Source organism: Bufo bufo, chromosome 5 (assembly GCF_905171765.1).
Source record: "Bufo bufo chromosome 5, aBufBuf1.1, whole genome shotgun sequence".
Lineage (NCBI taxonomy): Eukaryota > Metazoa > Chordata > Amphibia > Anura > Bufonidae > Bufo > Bufo bufo.
The window spans coordinates 451,027,817-451,039,913 of record NC_053393.1 but is presented as its reverse complement, the minus strand read 5'-3'; the positions used below and the strand labels follow the sequence as shown (position 1 = coordinate 451,039,913).

The 12,097-nt window shown below is 44.1% G+C and overlaps 1 protein-coding gene across 2 annotated transcripts in view; it reads right to left on the bottom strand.

Annotated features, from left to right (window-relative positions):
* Positions 1 to 745: 745 nt before the first annotated feature.
* The window catches only part of FAM221A (family with sequence similarity 221 member A), a 34,901-nt gene continuing 23,549 nt past the window's right edge, over positions 746 to 12,097 (bottom strand). For both annotated transcript variants that reach the window (XM_040433655.1, XM_040433656.1), the window contains exons 6-8: positions 8,835 to 8,927; positions 3,406 to 3,494; positions 746 to 1,044 (exon numbers count right to left, since the gene is read on the bottom strand). In XM_040433655.1, coding sequence (XP_040289589.1) covers positions 982 to 1,044; positions 3,406 to 3,494; positions 8,835 to 8,927 — 245 coding nt within the window. In that variant the 3' untranslated portion in view covers positions 746 to 981. The remainder of the gene's footprint in view (positions 1,045 to 3,405; positions 3,495 to 8,834; positions 8,928 to 12,097) is intronic.

Genomic DNA, 12,097 nt, shown 5'->3' with positions numbered 1-12,097 from the left:
TCATGGGTATGTCTAGAAAACTCCCATAGTCAATAGAATCAGCTCCTGTCCAGTGTGTCTATGGGCCATGGGGCTGCCGTAAAGCAATTTTCTAAATGCTGTTAAAAACAGCTCAGATAGGATGGCAGTCCCCACAATCATGTTCAGGAATTAGAATACAAAAAATAAATAAATAAAAATAAATAAAAACAAATTGGGGAAAAAAGGCATTTGTTACTCCCTGGATTTAACTGGCAGATAACCTTTTTAGTGACACATTCCCTTAAAGGGAACCTGTTACTATGCAAATTAATCTGCAGGCAGCATGTAAGAGCAAGAGGAGATGAACAGACTGATATATAGATTTGAGGGAAAGGATTCAGAATAACTTGTTTCATTCATGGTTGCTCTGGGCTTTGACATCAAGGAGGCGGTCCTATCGGTGATTGACAGCTATCTCTGTATACAGTCATAGAGGGAAGGCTGTCTATCACTGATAGGACCTTCTCCTGGACTTCACAACCCAAAATGAGCACAGATATAAATGGATAAATTACAAGTTTTACTGAATCTCTTGCATAAAACGATATATCTCTCTGCTCAGCTCCTCCTGCTCTATAACATGCTGCTTTCAGGTCAGACACATCTTTAAAGTGACAGGTTCCCTTTAACATCCTCATCCCTACACAATACTAAACAAAAATAAAATGACAATTATATTTTAAAGAGAACCTGTTCTACAAAACACAGTATCACAATTGACACCTTCAGTTATCACTAATATTGTGTTGATCAGGAACTACAGTAAAAAAACTAAGTAGTGTACGTATGAAAAGATGCAAACCAAATCTACTGATGCAGTTAATAAAATCTGTCAGTCCACCTTAATACCGTCCATATGATATGGTTAGAATAATTACTACAAGTTTTTAGTTTTTTACTCAAATTGCTGACATTTTAAAATGTCTAAGAAGTCACATTTTGCTGACTGCTCCACCATCCTTAAGGCTGCTGAGTGCTGGGGTGTCTGGAATTCAGTCTTTTCTCTTCTTTTTCTTTCTTCATCTAAAGAACAAAAAAATACTCATATCACAAAACAAGCTTGGACTCAATAACACTGATCAGTTCTGATTAGGCTGGGAAAATGTAAAACCGCCATTTGTAAGCCTAATCATTACTGTAAGGGCTCGCGCACACAAACATGTGCCAGCCGGTCCGTGCATTGTTTGTGGTCCCCAATGCACAGGCAACATCTGTGCGGTTTCCGCAGATGGATGAAGACCTATCCAACTTGATAGGGTCAGTGATCCATCCAAACCACAAAAAAAATAGAACATGTTCTATTTTTTTTTTTGCGGTGTGGAGGCACAGAGAGAAACCCCACGGAAGCACTCCACAGTGGTTCGTACCTCTGTTCCGCACCTTCCGGATTGCAGACCCATTTAAGTGAATGGGTCCGCATCTGTGATACGGTGCACAAATGGCCAAGGCCCCTATATTGTGGACCCGCTGTTTGTGGCCCACAAAGCCTGCCCGGCCAGCACACGTTCGTGCGCATGAGCCCTAAAATTGTAATGCTACAAGTGGCTCATCACACCAAGCATAGGCTTCAACTGAGGGACAGCAGGGCTGAGTGTAATGGTTGGTCTTGTAGAGCTCTGTGATGCTAGTCAAAACTGAACTTAATCCTACCTGCACACGTTTCATGTTTTTTCCATGCAGATTCTGATGCGGAAAAACCGCAGTGTAATACACTACCAGCAAAGCGTATGAGATTAGACAAATCTCATGTACTCTGTGGAAACGAAAAAGCACACAGTGCTGCTGTCTGAGAGTGAGTAGTTCAAAAGGACATCCCTGTGTCCGTCCAGGCCTTGAGCCGGACGGAGGACAGGGAGTCTAAAAGGCGGACTGTCCGGCCTAAAACCGGATCTATGGCCACCCTAGGGGCAGGCTGCTGTGAAGGTCACAGTTCGCTATGGTGGTCAGTGTTAAGGGGCAGATTGCTGTAGAGGCCACTGTTAAGGAGACGGGGTGTCGTGGAAATCACTGTTAAGGAGATGGGATACTGTGGAGGTCACTAATAAAGGGGCGGCCGCTGTGGAGGTCACTGTTAAGGGGTTGGGATGCTGTGGAGGTCACTGTTAAGGGGTCGGGATTCTGTGGAGGTCACTGTTAAAGGGGCGGGCGCTGTAGAGGTCTCTGTTAAGGGGGCAGGGAACGGTGGAGGTCACAGTTAAGGAGACGGTCCGCTTTAGGGCAATGGAGCTCTGTGGAGGTCACTGTTAAGGGGCGGGTTTTTGATTACTCAGGATTGGTTTTCCTGAAATACTCCAAATATTACTACATGGCTAAAACTTGTTAATAAGATTAAGTGATATAAAAAATATTCTATATAAACATAGAAACACTGAAAAAAAATTTTATCAAAATTTGGGGATAATGGAATTTTTAAGGTTTTCCTGCCTCTATTCACTCATTTTTCTCCCCCTTTTTTGCTTATTGATCAGGGAGCATGGGAGACGCATCGCAAGGGGGAGGGTAGCTTGGGTATGAAAAGGGGGTTAAGGTCTATTAGGGAAAAAAGTATATAATTATGTTGTTGTTTTTACTAAAGTGTATGGTTTGAATTTCTAATAAAATTTTTGCGAATGGCGGGTTATTGGGGAAATCACTGTTAACGAGACGGAGATCACTAATGAAGTGGCGGCCGCTGTAAAGGTCACCGTTAAATGGGCGGTCACAGTGGAGGTCACTGTTAAGAGAGGAGGGGACTGTGGAGGCCACTATTAAAGGGGCAGCGGGGTACTGTGAGGTCACTGTTAAGGGAGCGGAGTACAGTAGAGGTCACTATTAACGGAGAGGGGTACTGTAGCAGTCACTGTTAAAGGGGCAGTCGGTGTGGAGGTCTCTGTTAAGGAGAGTGTAACATATGGTTAGTGTTAAGGGGCGGGAGCTGTAGAGTTTACTGTTAAGAGGGGCAGGCCGCTGTGAAGGTCAAAGTTAAGGGGGTGGGCTGCGCCGGAGGTCCAATTTTAAGGAGATGGGGCACTGTGGGGAGGGGTCAGTGTTATGGGGTGGATGGCTGTGATGGTCACTGTAAGGGGGTGGGGTACTGTAGATGTCACTGTTATAGTGGATACTGTCGATATCTTTTAACAATAAACATTAAATGAAATAGATTAAATATACCCGTGCGAAGCCGGGTCCTTCTGCTAGTTAACCAATAAAAGTGTCACTGTTATAATATTTCTGCCTGTTTTAACACAAAAGTATTTTTCATCAGAGAAATCAACTTCATTATGAGGGTAAGGGCACATGGTCCAGCCATGGTCTGGGCATCGCCTGCCATGGGCGGCTATGGCTGACTGCATGCAGACGGACCATTTGGCCTTTCCGGGGCTTTTCAGTACATGAGTTACATACCCTTTCCTGATAGCGCCTTTCAAAAAAAGCCATGTCCTGTTCTTCTTGTGCCTTCAGCCCAGACATTTCTTTACTTCTATCGGGGAGTCCTAAAAAGTAATTTAAAATGTTCTGTACATCGCAATTTAAGAGGTTTAGTCTTAGAATTTAATTGCACTAAGAGCATGCACAACAGATTATGAAAGCAGAGGAAAAAAGGGGAGTTTATACCTTGAGTGCGATTAACAATATATTTTAAAAAAAAAGTAAGTCTGTACAACACGTAGAGACCGTCGTAGAAAAGGAGCCAGTAATGGTCAGGATCATAAATTTGCCACAACATACAGTACAGACCAAAAGTTTGGACACACCTTCTCATTCAAAAAGTTTTCTTTATTTTCATGACTATGAAAATTGTAGATTCACACTGAAGGCATCAAAACTATGAATTAACACATGTGGAATTATATACATAACAAACAAGTGTGAAACAACTGAAAATATGTCATATTCTAGGTTCTTCAAAGTAGCCACCTTTTGCTTTGATTACTACTTTGCACACTCTTGGCATTCTCTTGATGAGCTTCAAGAGGTAGTCCCCTGAAATGGTTTTCACTTCACAGGTGTGCTCTGTCAGGTTTAATAAATGGGATTTCTTGCCTTATAAATGGGGTTGGGACCATCAGTTGCATTGAGGAGAAGTCAGGTGGATACACAGCTGATAGTCCTACTGAATAGACTGTTAGAATTTGTATTATGGCAAGAAAAGAAAAACGAGTGGCCATCATTACTTTAAGAAATGAAGGTCAGTCAGTCAGCCGAAAAATTGGGAAAACTTTGAAAGTAAGGGCTATTTAACCATGAAGGAGAGTGATGGGGTGCTGCGCCAGATGACCTGGCCTCCACAGTCACCAGACCTGAACCCAATCGAGATGGTTTGGGGTGAGCTGGACCGCAGAGTGAAGGCAAAAGGGCCAACAAGTGCTAAGCATCTCTGGGAACTTCTTCAAGACTGTTGGAAGACCATTTCAGGGGACTACCTCTTGAAGCTCATCAAGAGAATGCCAAGAGTGTGCAAAGCAGTAATCAAAGCAAAAGGTGGCTACTTTTAAGAACCTGGAATATGACGTATTTTCAGTTGTTTCACACTTGTTTGTTATGTATATAATTCCACATGTGTTAATTCATAGTTTTGATGCCTTCATAGTCATGAAAATAAAGAAAACTCTTTGAATGAGAAGGTGTGTCCAAACTTTTGGTCTGTACTGTATTTCAATGAATTACTCTGTATTTAAAGTGTACCTTTAATTGTGATATCCTGCCCAACCAGACATTGGGCCTGGAGAGATGCTACTGCACGGTACCGCTACTGGGCAGTACAGCTGTCATGGAAAATGTCTAGATAATGTTGTTCAAAGATTTCTATTCTAATTAAAGGCTGTGATCCCATATCCCATGAAGAATATTGCTTAATCCAGCCCAATATTGAAAACTTTTATTTTATATTAACACTTATTTTTAAAAAAATGCTTCTATCCCCAGATATTCCGGGAATATGGGTCCACATCAATGCTACTTCGGGTATGCGGAGGAATCCCATGTGGTGAGCTAGTGTAATACCCCAGCATGGCATTACCACCTCTTTTGTACCCCCACTATCTTTATTGGTGCATCATATGTCATCTCATATATTTATTTCCATTTCCTGCAATATATGTGTATGCATTGCCTTGCTAATTACTATTTACACATAATGTGCCTGGTTCACCAGCAGGTGGCGGCAATCTGTGCAGAGCTATCTTAGATAGAATGGAACCCTTCTTCCATTCTATTCCCCTCTCTAGAGAGGGAGGAGTCTAGTTAGTGAAAGTCAGTCTAACCTTCCCCACCGTGGAGACAGGCTGTGTGAAGTCTAGTCTACCTCTTCCTAGGGGAAGTGTCACGGTCCCTCAGGTGACTGGTTTCAGGAGATCAAAGAGACTGGCTGAGCGTGGAGGAATCTAACATCCTCCTTAATTTCTTTTTATTCAGTGTTTATAGGGTTAATGACCACTTCCCTTTTCTCAGCTGTTGCTCAGTGGTCATCACTTCTATGCTTTATAGTCTGACCTCACCCTTCTGAAGCGGTATATAGCTTCATTTGGGTTTGACTGAGCTGGTGTGAGGTCATCTCTGGTGTTCCTGTTCTTTCATCTCTACAGAAGTTAAGTGTCACGTTTGTCTGTATTCGTTATATTCCCTGTTGTATCTGGGCCTGAGACAGAGACTTCCATTCGTCCATCTGAGGAGGAATGGGTTGCCTCTGGTCCTAAACTTATTCCAGGGCCTTATAGGGAAATCAGGGCCTAGGTATCCTGCATATGAATATTCCTACCCTCAAAGTCTATTCATATTGATAGGTAGTCAGGGCCCGGATTAGGGTTGTCTAGGAGGTGACCTGTTTCTTCCCTAGTTTCTAGGCCCAGTTACTGTTCCCTTTCCCTCCTGTGTTCAGTGTGGAGTTCCCCCCCCCCCCTTCCCCCCCCCCACTTATCGTGACAGGAAGGCTGTGTGTCGGCCAGCAGAGCTCTGCTGAGCCCGCAGGCCAGGCCTGTGAGTTCTACATGGTTGCATGTCCCCTCCTGGGCTTGCATTGCCTATATCCAAGCTAAGTGAGCTTGAAGCAGGAAGAAGTTCTTAGAACTAAAGATAAAGTAAGAGAAAGACTACAGACAGCTAAGTTCCAGCAGAAGAGGGAAAGTTCCTATTTAACCCAGCTAACATAGCAGAGCTGAGAGAGTGCAGATGTAGCAGAGCTGAGATTGTTGCAGATGTGCCTGCCTGCCAAAACTTAAGCCAATACCTGCTGATGACTAAGATAAAGTCTGGAAACTGTTTGGATTACGGTTTATTCAAGTAAAGCTGTGTTCAACATTAATACAAGGTCTGGACTCCATTTATTCTACTTATTCACTACCCAAGTTTAACACCCCTTTTTGCACCGCTTCGGACAGCCACGTCTAGGATCCAAGGATATCCAGGTAGGAGCACCGTAACACGTGCATACAACACCTTCAGGGAGATTGTAGGCCACTCTGGCAATCCTACATCTGGGTACCAACACTACCTTCTACAAAGGGGACTCCATGTCCTCGTTGCTTAACTGCAACTGATGTCACGACTACTTGCTCTATAAGAGGGACATATTTCGTAGAAACTTCCTAAGGGCTGCAGCGGCTGATTATGAAGCTGCAGCGACTTTTCTTTGAAAAAGTGCACTATCAGTAAAGGCTGTATTACACAGGCCGATTGGGCAAGTGATTGTCCCTCCCGGCAATTGCTTGCTAGCTAGTGGAGGAAACCGCTGCTATTACATGCAGCAATCTCCTCCACAGCATGTTGAGGAGCGATCGCTATGCCATCACTCGTCCCCAAAGGCCTCATGCACACAACCGTTGGGCGGCCGTGGTCGTATTGCGGCCCTCAAACGGCGGGTCGGCGTGCGCCCCACATCATGGGTCAGCAATTCCGGAGGTGTGGAATGGAGTCACGGAAGTGACCACCGGAAGCACTACGGAGTGCTTTCGTGGTGTTTCTTTCCGTGGTTCCGCACCGCAAAAAAATATGACATGTCATATTTTTTCACGCACGGACCCATACAAGTTGAATGGAATGGGTCCGGCCTGCAATTGCGGTCCCCAATGCATGGAACGGCCGCACATTGGCCGTGTGCATGAGGCCATACTGTCTCGTGGTTTGCTGACGGCAGATTGGTATTAGACAGCGTGATCCGCCGTCAGCAAGTGCTGATTTTTAAGCATGCTTAAAAATCAGAGCTGCCTCATGAACGAGCATTTGCTCATTCATCGGGCAATCGGCGACAGAATTACATTGCAAGATGATCGCTAACGACTGTTCAGGTGAGCAGTCATTAGTGATTATCCGACGAATAATTGCCCACTGTTATACAGCATTTACTCTGTCTCATTCTCTTATCAATGACTCAGCATCTCCTCTGAAAAGCAGGAAAGATGCTGCAGCTTCAGAAGCAGGCGACTTCCCACACCAAGGGTCTCGCCACATATCCAAAGGAGCAGAATGAGAAAGGCAAGACAGAGCATGTGTGTCCACCACGTCACCCTTAATAACGTGGACAAAGAAAGGTTTTTCTAAAGAAACAGCAGGTGATAAAATACTATCATTGTTCTGGGAATATTTGAAGATAGAATCATTTTAATAAGTGTAAATACAAAAATGTTTATAATAATGGGCTGAATTTACAGAAACTGTAAAATATTACTTATGAGACAACCGCTTTTGGATGATCAGTGAATGACACTTTTCAGGCGTTGCAAATGGGGGTACACTTTGACTAAAAGTCCCTTTACACTGCCCGAAGGTGCTGCCGCGAAATGCCCTTTCATCAGGTAATAAATCGTTGGTGCAGTCACCTAAATTACCGTTTGCACTCTCGTGGCAGCTTACGATGAGTCTGTATGGGAATAAGCGATTGCATTAACAGTCGCTCCTCCCCATACTGTGGAGGAGATCGCTGCATATAAATACAGTGGTCACCTTCACTGACGAGCAGGCGACTGTTGGGATGGAACGCTTCCTTCCTGACAATTGTCTGCTCAGTTGGGCAGTGTGAAGGGACCTTTAGGCACTGGCTACTATCAATTACACTACTTTGCATACCCCTACAGCAAGAATATACATTAATAGCTCCCTTTAAGGTGTGGTGAATATTGCAATCAGCATCAAACAGATATGTCTTCTGATTCCACATCTGTATATTTGGGCAATTGGACCTATTTTAGCAGCAATTTAACAGAATCAAGAACGTCTGCAGGTTGGCAATAAGATGGGGCAGATAGCTCTATTCACATGAGTGTTCAGACCCTCCATTTGACTACACAAATAGTTCAGCATACAGGGCTATCCTTTCTATCTATCTTACAACTGAACGGGTACAGTGCCATGACATCCATTATAAATGGAAGCCAGTGTGCCAGTACCATACATATAGAGCGGTGTACGAAGGGGTTAATCTGATCATACTTACATACAACATAATAGAAAGATAGCATGCATACAGAGAGTAACTTCCCTTTAAAAACATTGTGACTTAGGCTACGTCTACACGACGACATTTGTCGCGCGACATTTTGTTGCACTAATGTCGCGCGACAATTTTTATAATGGCAGTCTATGGTGTCGCACTGCAACATGCTGCGACTGCAACACGACAGTCGCAGAAAATCCATTCGAGATGGATTTTTCTGCGACTGTTGCGTCGCAGTCGCAGCATGTTGCATGTTGCAGTGCGACACCATAGACTGCCATTATAAATATTGTTGCGCGACATTGGTGCAACAAAATGTTGCGCTACATATGTTGCAGTGTAGCTGTGCCCTATCTGTGGCGCGACTTATTGTCATCGTGTAGACCTAGCCTAAAGAATTAATTACCTTTAATGTTAGAAGATGGTGGGCCATATGCTCTTAGAAAAGGGTGAGATCCACCATCATCAGGGGATTCCAGAAAACGCCTACTAGGGGCACCTAAGAATAGAAGTCCAATATGGTTGTTGTATCCATGGAACAGCCAACTATCACAATCCTTATTACAAAGTTAGTGCATAAAACATTTGCATCCATTGTCTGCAGAGATGCCAATAGACTAAAATTATTATATTTTGCATAGTCTACAGAACAGCTCCTTTCACTGATCTGGTATCTGAAGGATTTTACTGGATAAGCATATATTAGCATTAGAGATAAGCGAATTTGGCAAAAATTCGATTCGCTGAATTTTACAAAATAATTTGGTTCAATCTGAATTTATTTGTGGCAAATCGCGTAAAAAATGGCTATTTCCTGGCTGCAGAGAGCCTTTCTAGTGGTCTAGAACACTGTGCCTTGCAGTAACATGCATAGGAAGTCTGCTGTGGTAGTAAAACAATACTGTGAGTCCGTATGACATGCAGATGACAGGCTTCGCTCTTAGAATCAATGCACACTTCACTTATTTGGGCAGTCACGGGGCCAAAACTGACCAAATAACTCAAGTATGAACTCAGCCTTTCAGGTCAATGTTTGTGTCAAGAAGAAGCATACACCTTTTACACCGTTGTCAGCTGATTCCACATAGATGTCTACAGAACCTGTTCTATTAAACGCTTATACAAGTAGAGCCCCCCGACAGAGTGGAGAGGGTGTCAGCAGTAAGTTTGTGTTGACGTCACTGATTATTTTGCCCTTCCTCTGATCCGTCAGAACAACAACCCCCAAAAATGGATCCTGTCTGTGGAGCATCCGCCTTCAATCGGTCAGCATTTGGTCAGTAATCTATCAGTATTGCTAAAAAAAAAAAAAAAAAAAAGGAGTAGATCCAAAACAGAGATGACACATGAATGGAATATTTGCATGTCTTCTGTGTTTTGTACCCACTCCTGCTTTTGGCTACCAAATCATAAGTCAATTCTGATGCAAATTAGGGACCATGTCATGCAGGCCTTACAGCTGTTACATAAACAGGATCCGTTGTGCGTCTCATTTTTCCTTCCTTCTGACAGATCAGAAGAAGGGTCAAAACAATGATGATGTCATCCAGGCCGAAAGGCAAAATAAGTGGCCCAGTCATGAAATGGGGAGGATGGGAACAGCATGAGAAGTCCACAGAGTAGCCCTATGACATAGTGGTGAGGTGAAAGAAGCATAAGGAGACCACAGAGTGGCCCAATGACAGAGTCTGGAGATGGCAGCAGCATCAGGAAGAAGCCACAGAGTGGCACAATGACAGTGTGGAGGTTGCAGCAGCAGCAGCATGAGGAGACCACAGAGTGGCACAATGACAGAGTGTGGAGGTGGCAGCATCAGGAGGAGGCCACAGGGTGGCACAATGACAGAGTGTGGAGGTGGTAGCAACATCATCAGGAGGCCACAGAGCGGCACAATGACAGAGTGTGGAGGTGGCGGCAGAAGCTTCAGGAGGAGCACAATGACAGTGTGGAGATGTTAGTAGCAACATCGGAAAGCCACAGAGTGGCAAGGTGACATAGTGTTGAGGTAGCAGCAGCATCAGGAGGCCACAGAGTGGCAAGGTGACATGGTTTGGAGGTGGCAGCTGCATCAGGAGACCACAGAGTGGCAAGGTGACATAGTGTGGAGGTGGCAGCAGCAGAAGACCACAGAGTGACCCGGTGACAGAGTGGGGAGGTGGGTGGCAATACAAGTACCAGCTGAAGATAGTGGGTGAAAGAAGGAGTACTTGGCATCAGATGTGTGGCATCAGGTGGGTGGCAGCATCAGAATAGTAGCTAGGGCAGGTAGCCAGAAGAAACCGGTCTCTTTTGTCAAAGTGCTGGTGTCGCACCATGGATGATCTTTCTTCACTAGGTGGGCAAAGAAAGCTGCTCATCAGCGACTCTAGACTCAAGTTGCTGCTGATGGAGCTGGAACTGCTCCTACCCCCCTCACCCTGCCACAGCAGCCATGGCAGAGGAACGTGAGCACAGAGGGCCCCCCGGTCAGACCTGCGAGAGGATGGACGATGGCCAAGATAGGCAGCGGCCAACTGACTACATAGGATGTGTCTATAGTAGTTCAGTTTGTCCTCCCTCTCAGCGGGTCTAAAAAAGGACCCCATTTTGGACCGGTAGCAAGGCTGAAATTTTCTCACTTTACCACACAATGGCAAATACTTTTTCTGTGGCACTAATACACGCAAAAAAGTTCTTTAGAACATATAACTGCACCGCTGAACGGCAAATATATATTTTTTTGCCACTAATTCATGCCAAAAAGGGCTGTAATTTTCTCACTGCACCACACAACGGCAAAAACTTTTTTTTGTGCTACTAACACACGCCGAAATGGCTTTAGAACATATAACTGCACCGCTAAACGGCAAATAATATATATTTTTTTGCCACTAATACATGCCAAAAAGGGCTGTAATTTTCTCACTTCACCACACAACGGCTAATAAGCCCTTTTTCCCCACTAATTCAAACCAAAAATGCTTTAGAACATATAATTGCACCGCACAAGGGCAAATGAGACATAGAAATATTTCCTTGTAATAAACCCTGTTAATGGCTGTATCAAACAGCACTTGCACCCCAATAACAAGAACAGTTTGCTGAAATTACAAAGCAGTATAATGGCAATTTGAATCCGCAGTCAGTGCAGGAAGGTGTAATAGGATTGTGCCTATCACTCAGGCTGTAAACTCCTCTACTGAACCCTGTTCTGCTTCAATACTGTGGAATGATTCCTCCCTATCCTTTACCTGAACTTCTATACAGCAAAATAAAAGTTTTAAAGTCTTTTCTACCACTGTCCCTAGCACTGGCTGACATCTCTCCCTGCACTATGTACACTGGAAAATGGCTGAATACAAGATGGCTGAGGCTATTTATAGGGCTGTGACATCACAGGGCTGGCTGGCTGCTGATTGGCTGCATGCCTGGCATTGTGGGTAATCCCTCATTCCCAGAGTTCCTTTCTCCATGTCCTAACACGTGCAGCAGCCATTTTAGGAAAAATAGTGATTCGTTACCACAGGAAATTCGGATTCCGAATTGAATTTTTCGTGAAAAATCGGATCGAACTCCACTTCGTCAACTTCGATTCGCTCATCTCTAATTAGCATGTATAACATTCAATGTCGTTGGTAAAACAAGAAATTGCTGTAAATGTCTGTAAAGGAGTAACAGACATAAAGATAA